Genomic DNA, 18,942 nt, shown 5'->3' with positions numbered 1-18,942 from the left:
CTACCTAACTCCAACAGTGAAGCAACTATGTGTTCTGAAAGACATCAACTCAAATATCACGAGAGTTTAATTCATTGTTTAAAAAATCTTGGGTCTTAGCTTAAAAGAAATAGTCCTGAAAATCTCCATGTACCCATACTCACAAACATACAAGCTAAGAATACTTATTGGAAAATAACATTAAATCATCACTATTGAAAATGTCATGAATCACTGTCATTTGGGTTCCTCTAAATTGCAATAAATTGTTCAATGAAATCATGCAAAATTTCTGAGTCAGGAGGGAGAGAAAGTAAGAAAAAGAGAAAAATGAGGGAAGAGACAGATTGGGGTGGGGGGGATGAGAAAGACAGGCAGATGGACAGAGATATGGAAGGTATACTTTGGAGCAACAACCAAAATGAGCCAAAACTTGGCTTGCAGGCCAGATCTGCAAAGATAGAAGCTTCCCTAGGGACAAAACAGACCTATTCCTAGAGATGAAGGACACCCTTTTGTTCCTGTTCCAAATTAATTTCCCCCCAAAATTACAATTCTCTATTCTTAAACATTTTAGTGTGTATTTAACCAGTGAAACAATAGATCTTTTGAGTATAAAGAGATGATGGTGGGGGCAAACAAAGGAAAGAACTGAAAGAACATAGTAAAATATGGGGCAAAAAAACCCAGGAAATTTATGAAAGCACCAAGACAAAAAATATAGTATCATCAAAAACGGTTTTAGTTGAAGTCAAAGGAACATGAATATAACCCAGTTAAACTTAACATTTTGAATTTTCTCTTTTTTCCAGATCGTCAGTGGGCAGACCACATGATATTTGGACATAAATTAAGGTATGGATCACACATCAGGATTATCTTCAGTTCATTAGCTTATTTAAATTTATTCTTCAAACCTCAGAAACTGAACTGATTTTTTTTTTTTTTTTACAATGTAAATACTGTAGCTAAATTTTAGGCTAAATTTATCGTGACCATCTGAGATAAAGTTTTGCTGTAACTGGTCACCTCCGATATGTGAAGACAAAAATTATATCCAATGAGCAATACTTTGGTACTATTTTCCCTCTGTATATTTCACAAACTGCAAGAGACTCATGAGTCATCAGCCAGTTTTTGTCAGAAGATTCAAAACATCCTGCACATTCTGTATCTTTTCCCAAAAACTTCCTCCTTTGAGAATTGTAGTATTACGCAGTGTCTAGTGCTATTATTGTAACTATGAAATAATTTTTTGAAGTCCCTCTAAAACGAATGGAAACTTTTATCATAATTAACATCATTCCAAATGATAAAATATTTTCTTAAAATGGGAGGTTTCCAAAACTGTAATTCCATGCCAAATCCTACTGGCCATATGAGGGATATCCGGCTAAATAAATGTATAGGGCCTGCTGTATGTATTATAGTGCTTATATGTAGGAGGCACTTTCTAAGATCACCTTTAAAGCATGGCTGCTTTAACACTCTAAAACCGGTGAAGGATATAATATAGATACAGATATCAATAACTACAACCTAAGGCATTTTGTAACATCTCCTCCTCTCTCTCCTACTCCAGGACATCCTGCTCTCACCTTAAGTAACTCATTACCAGTAACACAATATCTCCCATTTCTAAAAACATTCCCCTTCAGCAAAATTCCTTGAACCAGAGTAGCCTAGACTTGCCATCTTTAATTCTTCTCTTTTGAACCAACTTCAATCAGACTCTTGTCCCCATCACAACACCAAAAGTATGAAGGTCACCAATGACCTTCACAGGACAATGTCAAGGGTTACCTCTCACTCATCCTTTTGGATTTCTCAGTTGCATTTGACTCTTGAAACACTTTGTTCACTTGGTTTCCAAGCTGTCCCTCTTTCATGGTGCCTTCTCCATCACCAGTTACTCATCCTTCTTCTTTTTTTTTAAATGGTTCCTCTTCCTTTTCTGACCTCTCTATATTGGAGTAGTCCAGGGCTCCTGCATCCCGAGCAGTGGTTCTTAATTCTGCATGCATACTAAAATCCTGTGGGGAGCTTCTAAAGGAGACTGATAACTTAGCCACCCCTACCGCATTCCAAATGAATTAGAATCTCTGGGGACAAAGCCCAGAGAGTAGTAATCTACTTCCTACTCCTTTGGCCCAGAAGCTCTTACTCCAAATACTCAGGGCCAGGATGGAGAACCCCAGCCCTAGGGAGTGCCCTCCACCGAACATTCTATACCTTGATGACTCATAAAATATATCTCAGGCTGCAGACCATTCCTCTGAATTCCAGACTCCTCCTTTCACATCACCACTTAAATAAAGGGTATCTCAATCCACGTCCATGACCAAAATCCTTACCTTCCTCCACCAACAAAACCCTGTTCTTCCTGTAGCCTTCTCATCTCCATTAATGACAACTCATTACTTTAGACTGTTTCAACCAAAAAACTTGGGAATCATCCTTAAATTTTGTCTCTCACACTGAAATCTCATCATTCAGTAAATCTTACCCTGCCTTCAAAATACATTCCGGTGTAACATCTCCCCACCTCCACCGCTGCTGCCCTGATCCAACCCAGCCATCTTCCATCTGACTTCTTGCAAGAGGCACACAGCAGGCTTCCATCTTCGGCCCTCATGTGCCTCTAGTGGACTCTCAGCCCCAGAAGCAGGTAATGTTTAAGAATGGTAAGTTAGATCATGTCCTTCATCTGTTCAAAATCCTTACACTAGCTCTTCAGCATCCCCCCTCACTATTCAAATGTCTTAGAGACATTTGATCTTAGAGTAAGAGGTCTGAAGGTGCCCAATGTCTTTACTTCTAGGAACAACACAAAAGGTAACAGGATTCCATTACCATCTTTCTTAAAAACTTGAGGAAAAGAATCACATCTTTTGTCAGATTCTCAAGCCCATGAACCAAAAATGAATCACTGTGTAAGAGACCATCATAATCAATATTCCAATTTATTATAGGTTAGGTCTTAACCTTTTCAAGCTTTTGCTTGCAACACTAATTCAGTCAAGAGTAGGCCATATTAAAAGATAAATTTACTTTAAATATATTTTAATATTAACCTGTCTTCTATTTTTCTGGATTATATAGTAGTTTCCTTACTCATTGTTCCTATACTTCTCTTGTAACTAACTCTTTAACTGGTTTTTTTACTTGTTGATGTTATTTCCTTTCTTATACTATACACACACACACACATATATATATACATATATAAGCTATGATTTAAATTCAATTCTAAAGTATAAGAAGCTCTAAACGTCCATCAACTTGTGGTCCAAAATACAACAGTCAGAAATGTGGAATTCAGAATCCTAACTGCCCACCCTGTCAATGGCTTCCATTCAAATGCCAGTTAGTGTTCCTGGAATGAGGTAGGAGTGGGGGCTTGAGATAGGCTTTTAATCACTTGAAGTTAATTTCCTCTTACGCAGTCATTCCACAGAAGTTACTCAGAAGGCTTCTAAGATTAATCAACCACACAACAGAGTAGAGTCATCTAGGTTAACAATTCAGTAAATGCTTCTCTGGTGGCTCAATTCTCTTCTTTGGTGATGGATATACAACCACACAATTCAGTATCATTGAACTCAAGAGCTGAACTCTGAAGAACCTATATGCCAGCTTGTCAAGAAGTTAATTACCTTTTTATATATTCAAACTTTTCCTCTCTCCTAGATCCTTTCCATCGAAATGTAACACATTCAAAGCTTTCCCATCTTAAAACGAAAGAATACCTAACAAAACAACCTCCCTGGAGCCACACTTCCACCCTGGACTTTAGCCTTTCTAGAACTATTGTTATCAGTGAGTTTCCTCAACATTCCACAACCCACATCATTCAGGCTTCTCCGTGAAAATGGCTCTAAATTAGGTCACCAAATGATATCCACAATGAAATCCAACAGAATTATTTCAGTATTCATCCTGCTGAACCCGTCAATTATCCGGTGCAGTCCTTTTCCTAAAACATTCTTTCCATGACACTACCCTTTCCAATTTTTTTTTTCCTCAGCAAGATAATCGTCCTCCTCTCTTTGCCTCTGACCTCTCCCGTAGGTTATCTTATCAGGGTCTTGGCCTCACTCTGACTTACTCTATTGGACATCACCTGTGGAGAAAAGTCTGAACTTTCCATGGGATTGTCTCCTAAGCACGCAAGCTGAACTCCCATTCCCAGCCCACCAAGCTGGCTGGCCTCCAGTGATCCCTGAGTCACTTAGTTTTCAGCCATCTGATCGTTTCTCTTAAATCTCTTGAGAAAACTCATCCAAATTCACAGTTTCAAATATTCTCTCTACAAGAATATAAATTAGCATACCTGGTTCTAACTCCTCCCAAGCTCCAAGTCTGTATTTCCAAATGCTCTTGGATTGTATATCATTATTTGAAAGCGACAAGGTCTAAAACTCAACTCCTGGTCCTCCTCAAACTACACTGAGCTATTCTTGATTTCCTAATTTCTATTCATTTTCCCAACTAATTGAACTAGAAAATTAAGGACAGTCCCAATCAGGATGGATGTCTGACTGCAGTTCAGTTCTATTCACTTTTAACCCTGGGCTGGGACCCAGCACTTAATCCTGAAACCCTGAAGAAAATCTCAGGTTCTCATTGCTCACATTCAGCACAAGTCACGGGGCTGAAAATAAAGTTTCATCCTAGAGCAGCCTGGCTGCTGTACCTACTTAGTGCTGTCTCACATATTAAAACACCACTGAAACTTTTCACTACGAATGCAAAAGTTAAAACGATGGTGTATTAATAGGGTTGTGAGATTTATTCAGTTTTTCCATTTAGCCTATTATTTTGAAGCTGGGTTTCTAAATAGTCTCTTCACTCTGCCACCCCACACCCCAGAGCTTCCTGGCCAATCTATCTGTATCTCCATTGTTTTATTTCCTCCCCACCCACCTCCTGAGTGAATGCTAAGTTAATTTAAATTGTTCGAGCAGTGGTCTAAGCCACTTGTCTACAAAAGCCCAAGGTAAAGGAGGTGAAATCCATACCTATGATGGCTTCTCTCTTCTTTCACTTGGCCTGCAAAGCCGTCAGCTCTTTTAAAGAAACCATCTGAGGTGTTTCAAATGTTAAATTGTATGTATTTCAGGACCTTATAAAATCTTTTCTGTGCTCCTCATCAGACTGATGGGTATGAGAATAATTTACTCCAGCACATAAAGTATAGAGTTAACCTATTTTCCTAAACTCTAAAGGAAGTGTGTTTAAATATTTGCATTTGGTCCTAAAGACACACTTACCATTTATAAATACTTCGGATAGATAATTTTAAAAAACAGCTGACTAAATATCTCAAGTGAGTAAAAATGATTTATATGTGCGGAATGATTTATACTTTGACACCGTCAACTTTGGTCAGGCCTTCTTTCCTCACACACCCATCTCCCTGTGTTACTGTTGTTCCATTTAGTTTGTTAGTTGAGCAGTAAAATTTACTAAAAGCCTGTTTTCCACTGGACTGGCAAATACTGCCTCAGAAAGCAGAATCCTAAACCTTTCTCCCACACGATCATTTTGACATTGGAATGGAAGGCACTGTGCCTGAGAAAACAGCACCAAACAAAACATCATCCAAGCAAATTAAGTATTTTGAGGAATGTGGCGACATAGCTTGCCAAAGCCACAGAAAGTTTGTTTCTGGAAGCTCAGATTATGACACTATGGTCATATCATGAAATCCTATTATTCGTCCACTAAAATACTTGTATTTCTATAATTACAGGCAAAACTGACGTTTTTATGGGGGAAAATGAATGTAAGATTTTATAATATGTAATTGAGAATGAACAATTCAATTTGAATTTTACCTTTTTTTTTCTGGTTTTAGGAGTTGGGAACATGGTGTTGACTGAAAACCTCAAGGAATGAGGAGGAAACGATGGAGGTGAGAGGCAAAAGTTCTGAGTTCCAGTCCTGCCTCAGTGGAGTTTCTTTTCGCCTCTCTCTGACCTCAGATCTTTGCACTCCTATGGCTCCACATTCTCTTCCCTTGAGGATTTCGGCTGGTCTGAGGTTTCAACCACAATGTCTGCGGAATGTTAAAGAACAAGTACCTGTGTTCTCAGGTTTATACTCCTCACTTGCTTCAGCATTGACTGAATATTTATTACAAGCCAGACTCCGGGCTTTGCTGGAAATGAGAAGAGTAAGACAAAGGCTTTGCCTTCGGTAAGATTAGGTTTTAGTGCAGGAAGACAGATAAACTTCAGTATCACTGTGTACGTGGAAGGTGCTATGGGGACACGGAAGAGGGCCAGTTAGCTCAAAACTGGGCATCAGTAGATGATGCCCAAGTTGAGTTCTGAAAAAAATGTGCACAGGTCAAAAAGGCAAAGAAAATTATGAGAACATTCCAGGCTGAGGGGAGAGAAGCAGCAAGGGCATTTAGTTGTGCCACTTGATTTCTATTCATTTTCCCAACTAATTGAACTAGAAATCACTGCAGTAAAGGCATACTTTCAAACACACCGAGTGAAATCAAGGTTTGCAGATGGTGAGGAGGGTAGGGGAAGTCAAGGAAGGGTGGGGGGGGGGGCAGGACCTGTCTGATCACCTTGTGAGCTTTTCACACTGTCATGCTCGGTTATGCTAAATCCCCTTTGAAGGCTGTGTGCCCCCACCCAGACTCTCCCAGGCACGCCTCCGCTCCTACTGACACTGCCATGCCCTGTCCCTCTCCTGTATACAGTGAAAAACTACTACATTATGAATAATACAAGGGGAAATACACCGGAAAAGGGGAGGAGGCGGAGTCTAAAAAGGTAGGAAGCCAACAAAATAGAAGAAAGGGAAGCAGAGAGAACCAGTAAAATTTGAAGATTGGACTTAGGTCCATCCAAAGGCTTCCTAGAGCTTGGTAGCATCCCAGCTCCACAAGTCTAAAGTAATTCATCATGTCACATACGGCCACAGTTACTTCTAACATACAAAAGGAAGGTAAAGGCAGTCTGTGGGTGGGTGTTTACTGGGTAGCCACCCTGAACAGGTAAGAAGGCATCTGGTTTTAAAAAATTGCAACCACCGGGGCACCTGGGTGGCTCAGTCGTTAAGCGTCTGCCTTCGGCTCAGGTCATGATCCCAGGGTCCTGGGATCGAGTCCCACATCGGGCTCCCTGCTCAGCGGGAAGCCTGCTTCTCCCTCTCCCACTCCCCCTGCTTGTGTTCCTGTTCTCGCTGTCTCTCTCTGTCAAATAAATAAATAAAATCTTTAAAAAAAAAAAAAAATTGCAACCATGGAATTTCTGCATTAGGAAAAGAATTTTTTTTTTTTTTTTAAGAAATGCACACTGGATATAAAATGGTGTCCTTCTTAAAGGTTCAGAGGCACAGAACATCCGAGGGGTGCTGTGGATTTGCCCTTTGTCACATTTCCAGTCTTATTGCTCCTAATTCAGCTTTGACAACAGTGAAATACTGAGGGTTCTCTGAACGAAACACAGTAATTCATAACACCCCTTCAGCCTTGAATGTGTCCCCCTACCCTCACTAGCTACTGAGTCTCCATCCAGGTACTGCTTTCTCGAGGAAGTTAGCATTCTTAAGGAACTCGCAGGGTTAAGTGTCACTGCTGTCGCTGTCATCATTATCAAATACTTCATCTGGGCCAGACTGCTGTTCTAACTCCAAGGAATTCCATAGCAACTCCTCTTTACAACAATCCTATTAAGTAGGTACGAATAACATCCCCGTTTCACACTTAAGACACTGAGGCATAAAGCCTACCCAAGGACGCATCACAGGACAGTGGTGAAGTCAACATTTGAACCCAAGCAGACTGGTTCCAGCGTCTGTGCTCTAATCACTAGGCCACACAGCATCTGTGTGATTAAAAATGAGACGGATCCAGGGCGCCTGGGTGGCTCAGTTAGTTAAGCGTCTGCCTTCAGCTCAGGTCATGATCCTGGGGTCCTGGGATCCAGCCCCGCATTGGGCTCCCTGCTCAGCCGGGAGTCTGCTTCTCCCTCTGTAACCTTCCCCTTGCTTGTGCTCTCTAATAAATAAAATCTTAAAAAAAAAAAAAAAAAAAAAGATTCTAGGTACTGCGCTATCCACAAGGCTCTAGACTGTCTGATTCAACATTTACGCTCAATGAGCTTCTGGAGCTGGAGATGTACAAATGATGGCACATTAACCCAAAAGGTACAAAGTCTGTTTTAAAAACATCTTTGCTGAAAATTTTTACACAAATATAGAGCTGTAACTGGCACACCTGAAATGTTAGGATTTACAGTTCCTACGATAAGAAAAGTGTTTCGCGTCTAATGAAAACCCTTGGCAATTTGAATATTATATGATACTAAATTATACTATAATTATTTCAAAGGTCAAGAATCTTAAACATTTAGTCTTAAAACTCTCCACCTGGGTGATGCAATCAGAAAATTAAAGTATGTATGAAAATATTTAATTATACAAAACAAGTAGAAATCTACCTATTTAATAACCTTTAAATAAAAGGTACAATATTTTCCAACATGGGTATTGCATAAAAGGAAATTTTTAAAATAACATTTTTTAATGAATATGAGTACAGATTTTATTTTCCAGTGCTAGTTTTGAAGGAAGAGTAGGATAAAGGTGTGTGAAATAAAACACTATCACTTACTAACTGGCAGGAAACTCTGTGTGAAGCTACTGTTCTGGGCACCACACTAAATTAAACAAAACGGACTCATCTGAGTCCAGCCTCTTCAGGAATTTACAGTCTGGTAGGAAAGGAAAACAAGAATAGGGCAAAAGTGTGCAAATGCTTTTGAAAGTTTTAGTAGAAAAGGCTTCTAGAAGGCAAATGTATACGAAGATCCCTGCCTGACCTTCACAGGTAACCCGGTCAACACTAGGATGCAGTGCTGGAATGAGCAGTGATTACCTTTACCTTAGGGAACTCTAGTGAGGCAAAATATCAGGGCTTATGAGCATAGACTGTGGAGCCAGAATGTCTGGGGCTGAATCTCATTTCTACCACATACCAACTGATGTCAGCGGGTTCACCTGACCTGTCTGTGCCTCAGTTTCCTCATTTACAATGAGATCATGTGAGGGCAGCAGGAACACAGAATGAACTAACTCACGAATCAACATAGCTTAAAAAAGAGCATTCAGGCCGTACCCAACCCACAGTTAGAGCTTAAAAGATCTTGCCAACACACGGACTCAATTAAGGGGTGGGGTCAGTCTTCAGCTCTGTGTAAGCAAGGGGCCCCCATCTTAGGATTTTTCCAAACTTGGTCAGCAAAGAGGCCCCTACTTCTCTTAAGCAAAATGAAATAGTTAAATATTTAATTCCATCATCTGAGCCAGAAAAATGCCCCTCTACTTGTCATTCTTATTTATGTGCAACACAAAAACAACCACAAGCCCCGGTTCTCCAGAAAAAACACACACTGTCAAACTGTGGTTAGCTGATTTGAGGTTTAGGGTGAATATGACTTTGCTATCCATTTGCTCATTTTACTGTGAGAGGAACAGACATAGACAATAAAGACTGAAGAAAATGAAAAACAAAAAAACAAAACCGAGAAAACTATTAAGCTCCTCCTTATTTTTTGAATAATTTTTATCCATTTTTATTCATGTCCTAAATCAAGCCTGTCCAAGACCTACCGTTGTGACCTACAGACCTCCTGAAATCCAGATGCCATCCCTGTGCATCAAATCCATCCCTGCCCTTGCCCTGTCCCACTCAGCAAGTATTACAGTTCTGCTCAGCCTGGAATCCCATATTCTGTTGAGCAAGAAACATGCCGGGCAACGGAGCGGTTTTGCTGTGAGGACAGAATCACAGAATCCGGGAACACAAGCTAACTTGGAAGATTTCTCCTCCAAACAGTTTTATAGAGAAAGCAGACCCAGAGAAACCCGAGTCGCCCAGCGAGCTTGCTGGCCACGCTCACAACATTGGTTCTTCCACTTGCCATCTGCCCTGTCTGTCCCTTTTTGTTTAGCTACAGCACCATTCAGAGAAGAAACCTAACTTCAAAACTGAAACTCAGGGCTCAACTTTAAATAGCATCAAAAAGCATGAGGATACCTAATTTGGAGACGATATGAACTGGGACAAGGAAATTTTCATCTGGATTTGAGCAATCACAACACCAGGAACATACAATCAGCTAAGTTTTATAGCCTCACAGCCAAGTTCTGGATAGGACACTCTACAATATATTTAGATCTCTTCGTTTATGTTTCATATGACTCATACCCCCAGCCCAATCTGGGAAAGATTTTGTGATAAAGAGCAGGATTGTCCTTAATCCTTATCCCCGTCGCACACTCACAGGACTGAATGAGATGGAGACAGAGGGGGAGACTAGAACTCTTTCAACACTACTGAGTTTCCTCTTCCTTTGTAGGTTACTTAGGAAGCTGCATTCCTGGGGCGCCTGGGTGGCCCTGTCGGTTAAGCGGCTGACTCTTGATTTCAGCTGAGGTCATGGTCTCGGGGTCGTGGGATTGAGCCCCGTGTCAGGCTCCATGCTGGGCATGGAGCCTGCTTAAGACACACCCTCTTCCCCCCTCCCCCCACTCACACTCTCTCCCTCCCTCCAATAAATAAATAAAAATCTTTTTAAGATTTTTTAGGCAAAAAAAAGGAAGCTGCATTCTTCCACCAGAAATAATTTCAGACATGGTATTAAAAATAAGAAAATAATGAAAATTTTTCTAAAAATTCTATAAGATATTTCAAGTTGGGCTGATATGCACCTTTCCGGTTGGATTGAGAGACCATTCTTTAAGTAAATATTAAATGGCAAATAAGAGGTTAAGGCTGTAATAAGTAAATTCAAATGTATAAAACAAGTAGATTTCAATTATTTCACCCAATCACCTAGAAGCAAAGATACTCTAAAGAAAATTGCATTGCCTTCCCAACTCCTTGGAGAGCCAGTTTAGTTAACAGCCTACCTCTGCTTCAGAGATGACCATACAGCTTACATGTCAAACTCATTTTAAAGTGTCAATCATGTCCCTTTCAATCTAATTAGTTTGGAAAGTAGTGTCACTGACCTAGAACTATGCAGACCATTTATTATCATATCATTTGATCAACCTAACACTTTACCTCAGTTGAGTTTGAGACACCTGTAGCCAAAATACAATATCCCTTCTTCCCACTCATTACTGGTAACTCTCGATACAATTTCCTATTTACAACTCAATTTATCTCTATGAATAAGCATGGCCAACTTCACAGAAGCATTGACAGAATTTGCCTTATTTAAGATTTTATGGTAATTAAAATTGAAAGGTAAGGGGAACAAGAAAAAAAATCAGATATACCTGAACTAGCGGGTGGAAAGATCTATCTACACCTATATTTAGAAAACAGATTTGAGTTTTGGGATCCCAAGAACTGCTAAAGGAGAGCAAAGAGGAAGAACAGAGGAACATGGATGGGCTGGCAGGCAGACATCTGGGACCTTATACACGATAGGGAGACTATTCTTTTTTAAAAAAATATATAGGAGCGCCTGGGTGGCGCAGTCGTTAAGCACTTGTCTTCGGCTCAGGTCCTGATCCCAGGGTCCTGGGATCGAGCCCCACATCGGGCTCCCTGCTCCGTGGGAAGCCTGCTTCTCCCTCTCCTACTCCCCATGCTTGTGTTCCCTCTCTCACTGTATTTCTCTGTCAAATAAATAAAATCTTTAAAAAAAAGTAAAATAGAATAAAAAATAAAAAATATATATAATATGGCAAGCTATTTTTATAAAAGGAGTCTGTGGGTTATAAACCTGTTGTCATCAGATGAGTTTGTGTTGTAATAAAGAAAACCTTTCTCAGGTTCATAGTATTTAACCTGACTTTGACCTGGCCAAGGGCAGGATGAAGCCGAACTGAAGACATAGTAACTAGCTCCTGAGAGGTCAGAGAATACCCCTGTACCTCCATGGGAGAAGCTAAAGGCCAGAGCACAATGAGCTGGGGGGCGGGGGGGGGGGATGAGGGGTGGGAGTGGCAGCACAGCTGGCTGGAAGATGCGAGCCAGTGAAGCAACAGAGATCACCTGGCCCACTCTCTGGCAAGAATATGACAATCGCCAAATCTTTTTCTCATTTTAGTGTTGCATATTTAAGAACTCATTTGCAAGACAAACATACAAGCAGGCAATCTTCTCTCTGAACCACAGAATAACATAATGAACCAGGGATAGAGAAAATACATGCATCCACCACCAGCATGTTGCATCCATATTTTTAAACATGGTATTAAAAACAGTAAGTATATCGGTTCTATTTAAAGTAATGACTCCTCACTCTAGAAAGCAATAATCTAAAGCAGGATGTCAGCTGCCGGCACTTCCTTTCCTAGCCTGTGTTTCCCTTTGGAGAGGTTGTATTTTACCAAAACTCCTGTCTGTCTCAAAGATAAGCAAGATTCTTCATTCATGTTTGCTTGATCAAGTAGTTATTGGTGACTATGATTTTACATCTGGTCAAATAAAATAAGCATATATCTCCAACTTACCTTCAGGTGAAGAGCCTGTCTTTTGGGAAAAGACAGCATTTACTTTACTCTTCTTACTGATATCGCTGTTTACAGACAAGCTGGACTGAATTTTTCTATGCATTTTGTGAGAAACAGGTGCTGAAAGTCTTCGATTATCTGCAGATACATGTTTGGCCCCGTGGTGAATTCCATTTCCATTGCTCAGACTTGTGTGGCCGTTCTTTATCTTGCTGGTTTCTTCCTCACTTGGTTCCTGTGAGCACGTTGGAAGCTGAGGCAAGCGCTGGGGTTGAGCTAAACAACAGGAAAAGTTGATCCAGTTAAAAAAAGAAATATTTGAAAATCATCAAAATATATTCAGGAACAGACTTTTTTTTTCCCCCCTGGGCTTTACCCATGGTTCTACAAAATGGAGAGAAAGAAAAAAGGAAAATATTAATAAACACGGACACAGAGAAAACATAGTTAGTAAAAAAGGGAAGTGGGACAGGGTCATCAAAAGTGACCTTATACAAGGCATATGAAAACAGTGGGAAAGACTGCTTTGTTTTTTAAGAAAATTTAAATTGGAAATCTGAAAAAGTTATTCCACACTCATTCAACAGCAAGTGTTTGTTTTTCTATGTACCAAGTCCCTCTTTTGGGTGCTAGAAACATGGTATTATCTCAATATCCCCAGATAACAGGATAAAATGTTTAATTATCTTTTGAGATAAAAGGAAAAAAAAAACAATGAATCCAAGTATCAAAACTGGACAATATAGAAAGAAATATAAAATATAGTTGTTTTCAATTTCATTTTAATTTTTTTAAACAGTTTTATCTCTTTAAGTAATCTCTACACCTAATGTGGGGTTCCAACTCATGACCCTGAGATGAAGAGTCACCTGTTCTTCCGACTGAGCCAGTCAGGCACCCCTTCAATTTCCTTTTAAGTCCTGGAAAAAACTTTTTCCATATTTATTTTTTAATTTGACATAAAAAGAAGCCATTTATTGGGAATAAGTTGGTTGGGAATAGAAGAGAGCTTCCTTAATCTGATAAAACACATCTGCCGAAATTAAATGTCAGCACTTTAGAAACGCTCCCATTTAGGTCAGGACCAAGAAAAAGTGGCCCAACTTCACCCCTCTTATTTGACATGACACTGGAAGTACTGGCAAAAGGAATATAACATGAAAAACAAATAATAGGTCTGAAAAAAAAATTTTTTTGAGATGCATACCTAATTGGAATGTTCTAGGGGAAATTTATGAGACTACAAACCCTGAAACACTAAGAATTTAACAAGATATATACAAGATCAACCACATTAAAGTCAACAAACTTCCTCTATGCCAACAGTAACCAAACAGCAAATATACAAGAAAAAACGAATTCTTTACAAGATCAAAATAATAAAGAAAAATAAAGAAAAAAAAAAACCCCAAAACCTCCCATAAATATCTAAGAATTAAGCTAGGAAAAAAATGGGCAGAGATTTTATGGCAAAAAAATCACAGAACAGTACTGAAGGACATAAAAGAAACCCTACTAAATGCAGAGTGAATATTAATCCTCCCCAATTTATTTACTTAGTGTAATTCCCATAAAATTTCCGACAGGCTTTTACACAGAACTTGAGAAACTGATCCAAAAATTTATAAGGAAAAGCAAACAAGAATCACTAAAGCAATTTTAAGGAAGTAAAAGAGGGTTGCAGCACTTGACTTACTAAATATATAGTCCTATCAAGAAACTCCAGGAACTAAAGCCATGTGTTGTGGGTCCAGGAACAAATAACCAGGGGAAAGATAGAGAGAGCTCCAAATATGTATGTGTTTGCACATCTAAGTGCATATATACCTTATAGAGATAAATTACAGATGCATTAAATGCCTATATGTGAAAAGCAAAACATTTCAGATTGAAAACAAATATAAGAGGGGCACCTGGTGGCGCAGTCGGTTAAGCATCTGTCTCTTGGTTTCAGCTCAGGTCATGATCCCAGAGTCCTGAGATCAGCCCCCTGGGGCTCCGTGCTCATTGGGGAGTCTGCTTCTCCCTCTGTCCCTCCCCCTGCTCCTGCTCTCTTGCACGCATGCTCTCTCTCAAATAAATAAATAAAATCTTTTAAAAAAAAATGAGACTTAATACCATGATACTAAGGAGGGACAAATTAGATTCTTTGGAGAACAAATCACAAAAAAAAGCAGGATGACTACTCATCATTTGTGCTGTCTGGCATTTCTGAACACCCTCACAGAGTTTTGGTCAATTCCTCTATCCCATTCCTTGACTCCTCTGCAGCTAAGGGGCAGGTTTGTGACCTAAGTCCTACCAAGCACAAGGATGACTTACATAGAGCAGTGGCCAAAGCAAGACCACAGCCACACCAGGGAGGTAACTCTCAGCACAAACAGTACAGAAGACGTTTACTGGTCTTGGCAGTGGGATGCAGTGTCTGATATCCACTCCCTAGCAGACCATGGGCTGATGGCGCAGCAGTGGGGTTTTCAACAGAGAAGCCCCACTGAATGGATGGGCATGATCTTGGCTGTGTAACTCCTGGGAGGGTCCGTGTGCTAATGAGGGAGCAGAAGGCTAGCTGAGGACAAAGCACAAGCTGACACCCTGCAACATCCCTCCCCCACCCCACCCCAACTCCTGGGTGGGATATGTGTCACATTCCTCCAGGAAGCTCCCAACTGTCTTACTATTAATGCCTTACTAGAGGGAAAAAAAGCCTTGACAATGGCAAGGCCTCCAGTATCGTACGTCCTCTTCAGCGTATGAAGTTCTTTTGAAAACTTCCCTTTTCCCTTACCCCCAACTCCCAAGTATGTACCCAGCCACCCCTCACAACCCTGGTGCAGCAGCTCTTTCTGCCCATGGGTCCTGTCCCTGTGCGTTAATAAAACCACCTTTTTGCACCAAAGACGTCTCAAGAATTCTTTCTGGGCCATTGGCTCTGCACCCCACCCCACCAAACCTCACCACTATTCCAAAACTACATCACTAATAAATTTTTTTTCCATTTAAATTAGCCAAAATGGATTCTAGTTTTTGCAGCTGAAGAGCCCCGACTCCTCCTTCCCCCAACTGTTATTTGTTTACACTGGTTAAGTAATGAGATTATTAAAATCAACATTTCCATTGATTGAGCAAAGCTATCATAGCACTTCAGCAAAAACAACAGAAAAAACAAAAACCACTCATTGCCAAAATTTTACTATTTTATAATTTCCTGGAATTTCAAAATCAAAAACTGCTGTTTTAATTAGTCTTCTTTTCCATTTATGATTATGAACAGCTACAAAATGTAAATTAAATCTGAACACTAAGAACTCAATTTAGAAAAAGTATTGCATGCAAAGCTTAACAATTATACATGGTATTGACAATGTCTAAAAAGGGCCTGATTATTTGTGATCTGGGGATTAGCCAAAACGGTATATATTTTTGACAAAGAAGACAGTTTGCATTTGAGTAGGTCTTTAGCACACATTGTTTACTTCCATTCTTGTTCACATATCCTATGGCTCTTGAAGAAAAACATCTTAACATATCAAAACATTCTACTCATGATTGTGCATATTTCAAGAAAAAAGAATTCATTTCTTAACAAAAGCATGTTTTCCTACCAAATCTGTTACCATTAATATCTGATTTATTAAACTAACCTATGAACTCCGCGTACAGTTTTTCGGTTCTTCAGTGATAAAGGAGAATGATTATCTAAAAATTAAATATTGGGGAATACGACAAAGTAATGGTGTGAAAATATATCAAAAATATTTTGGTTTTGTCCTTAACTCTTGATGAAAAAAAAAAAAGGTTACTTCTCTGTTTAGCAGCTATATATGACCTTCTTGTAACAAAAATGGACAAGACATCTGCAAGAGGAGATCTATTATGGGTGTGCAATCATTTGATCTAGAGATTAATCTGCTGCTCCCATAGCTTCTTGTATCAACTAGAATGACATCCTAATGACTGCTATTGAACATAGATAGTTATGCATATGTATTTAAAGGGATGCCAAAGAAGACAGTTAAACCTAATTTGGTGTTCTTTTCAGAGCACTTACCAGTAATCTCGCCAAATAAATGGAATGTTTTGGGCCACTTTTTCCCTGAAAAGAATATTTCAAGCAATCTGAGAGCTTGGTTAAATTGAAATATCCAACTGACCAATGCTAAGGAGCTTCTCGTCAATCAAAAATGTCCTGTCATAGTCCATAATCCATATTAAATTTAAAATTACCATGTCATAAACATTCTCAATAAATAAAAATAAAGGTGGTAAAAGACAACTACGTCTTGCCACCAAATTCTCACACTGACAGATCTGACCTTTTTCTACTATCAAAATTGACTATTTGCAAATTAGTGGGTATGGCTGGAGTGGTAGTCAAACATATCCTTAATGATTTATCTACATTTCAATCTTCAAAATGATATCTATTTCTGTTGGCAGAAAAATGATAGTACATTCATTTTTGTTTCACTGTCACCTAATTATTTTTCCTACAGTTTGTATTATGGTCAGGTAACAACTGAGTATTACCTTTTTACGCCAGATTTTTAACATTAACACAATTTCTTAGTTTTATGATTTGGTCAGATACACGCAGTATGTAAGTCAAATTAAAACTAGATAAACCCTAGATAGATTAGCTATCTTAACATTTATTTTAACGTCACTGATAATTTTTCATGGGTGTGACTTGAATCTTATGGGAAAATTATAAGTAAAACCAAGTCGGAAACATGATTTTATTCTCAAATAAAGAACAAAAACATCTGACTGATTAAACCCCAACTACTTGGCTTTAAACAGATTTCTTTTCCTTACTGCATAAAAGTTGTGTATGGCTTTAAAAAAAAAAAGCACACTAATATGGGAACGACACAATGCTTCTTAAAACACAAGTGATGCCTAGGGACCCTCACTCTCCCTTTAATGATCCACTGCTCTCATTCAGCTGTCTTTCTTTTTTCAAATCTTTACATATGTGACAGCTCTCAAAAGTAGACCATAGACCATCTGGCATTTTCAGAGGTGTAACTTGTGCAAATTCAGCTCTATTGGGAGCGCACCGCTATCTTCTGCCTGCGTTATAAAGGGACAATAGAATGGAGAACTTATGAGTTGTTTTGAATTATTCATTTTTTTGCCTGTATATTCAAGAAATTTTACAAACTCTGCATTTTGTACTACATAATCACATGCGTTAAAGGTACAAAGAAACTTTTTGACACCTTTTTTCTACAGAAAGCTGGCATTTTGTTTGATATGTGAACATTCAGCATCTGTTATATCATTCTAAACAGGATGGGTGCTTCTACAAAAGACCCCATTTTAAACTTACTCTCTATGAGCAAAAAAAATTTATTCTTGATATTCAGTAACGAATGCAATACACATCAAAATTTCAAATACCAGTTATATGAACATTCAGCATCTCAAAACCTGGATAGCATTGGTCCCCCGCTTACCATATGTGTAAAGAATTTTTTTTTTTTTTTTGGAAATCACTGCTCACACAATGCTGCATGATTGTAATTTTCATATCCGTGATGAATAGTTACAAATGTCTTAAGAAATACTGTGCTTTCTGGGTTCAAATGTTTTCAATCAGGAAGGAAACCAAGAGAATTAAATCTAGTGATTTTCAGTAAGAATAATAAATATGGAAGTAATGAGTCAATAGCATGAACTTCTTTTGATAATTAAAAAAAAACAAAAAAACAAAAAACTGGGTGATACTGTAGCCAGTAATAACCACACTTGAACCTACAGCTGCTGGAGCGGTAATATAAAGCGACATTTTGTTATAGCCTATAATCTGTTAGCATGTGCAAGTCATCTCCAGTCCCTGGTCTCTTCCACAAATTTAATAAAATTTAATAAATTTACAAAAGAATTCTCCTACCATGTACCCAATCTAAATGGTGGTGGTACACATACAAAGAAAATTTAAATGCTTAGAATTTAAAATTGTAACAAAATTATCAAAATAGAATACTGCCGGGGGGTGACTTGGTATGAACCGAACTTACTCTTCCCAGAGATAGTTAACGAAGCTTTTACTGGGTGCGCAGTACTATGCTACCCTGTGGTCACCCTGAGACAGAGACGAACACGCACATGTGCACACATGCACACACACACACACACACACACAAATGGTAGAGATTATATATAAATAAATAGTGTTTTATTATACTTAGAACATGCACCTATAGGTAGAGATTATATATATGAAAAGCGCAGGGTTTTATTATAAATATGTATAACATGCATCCAGATACAATAGCTTTAAAAATCACTTCAAGATGCACTAATGTGATAAAACTATATTTATTTGTTCTAATGTAAATTTAGGCTAAAATCAAGTAAAATAAATGTGCTAATGGCCAACTCTGTTCCTCAGCTTGATGCAAGCCTTCCTGAGTGTACCCTAGAGAGACCCTGTACCCTAACACTTCCACAGTCTGG

At 38.9% G+C, this 18,942-nt stretch overlaps 1 protein-coding gene across 2 annotated transcripts in view; it reads right to left on the bottom strand.

The window, feature by feature from the left end:
- MDFIC (MyoD family inhibitor domain containing) overlaps positions 1-18,942 on the bottom strand; it is an 87,504-nt gene that overhangs the window by 22,543 nt on the left and 46,019 nt on the right. For both annotated transcript variants that reach the window (XM_036101042.2, XM_078059483.1), the window contains exon 4: positions 12,478-12,753. In XM_036101042.2, coding sequence (XP_035956935.1) covers positions 12,478-12,753 — 276 coding nt within the window. The remainder of the gene's footprint in view (positions 1-12,477; positions 12,754-18,942) is intronic.

Source organism: Halichoerus grypus, chromosome 12 (genome assembly GCF_964656455.1).
Source record: "Halichoerus grypus chromosome 12, mHalGry1.hap1.1, whole genome shotgun sequence".
Taxonomy (NCBI): Eukaryota; Metazoa; Chordata; class Mammalia; order Carnivora; family Phocidae; genus Halichoerus; species Halichoerus grypus.
The sequence above is the reverse complement of the archived record's forward strand: the minus strand, read 5'-3'. Positions and strand labels throughout refer to the sequence as shown.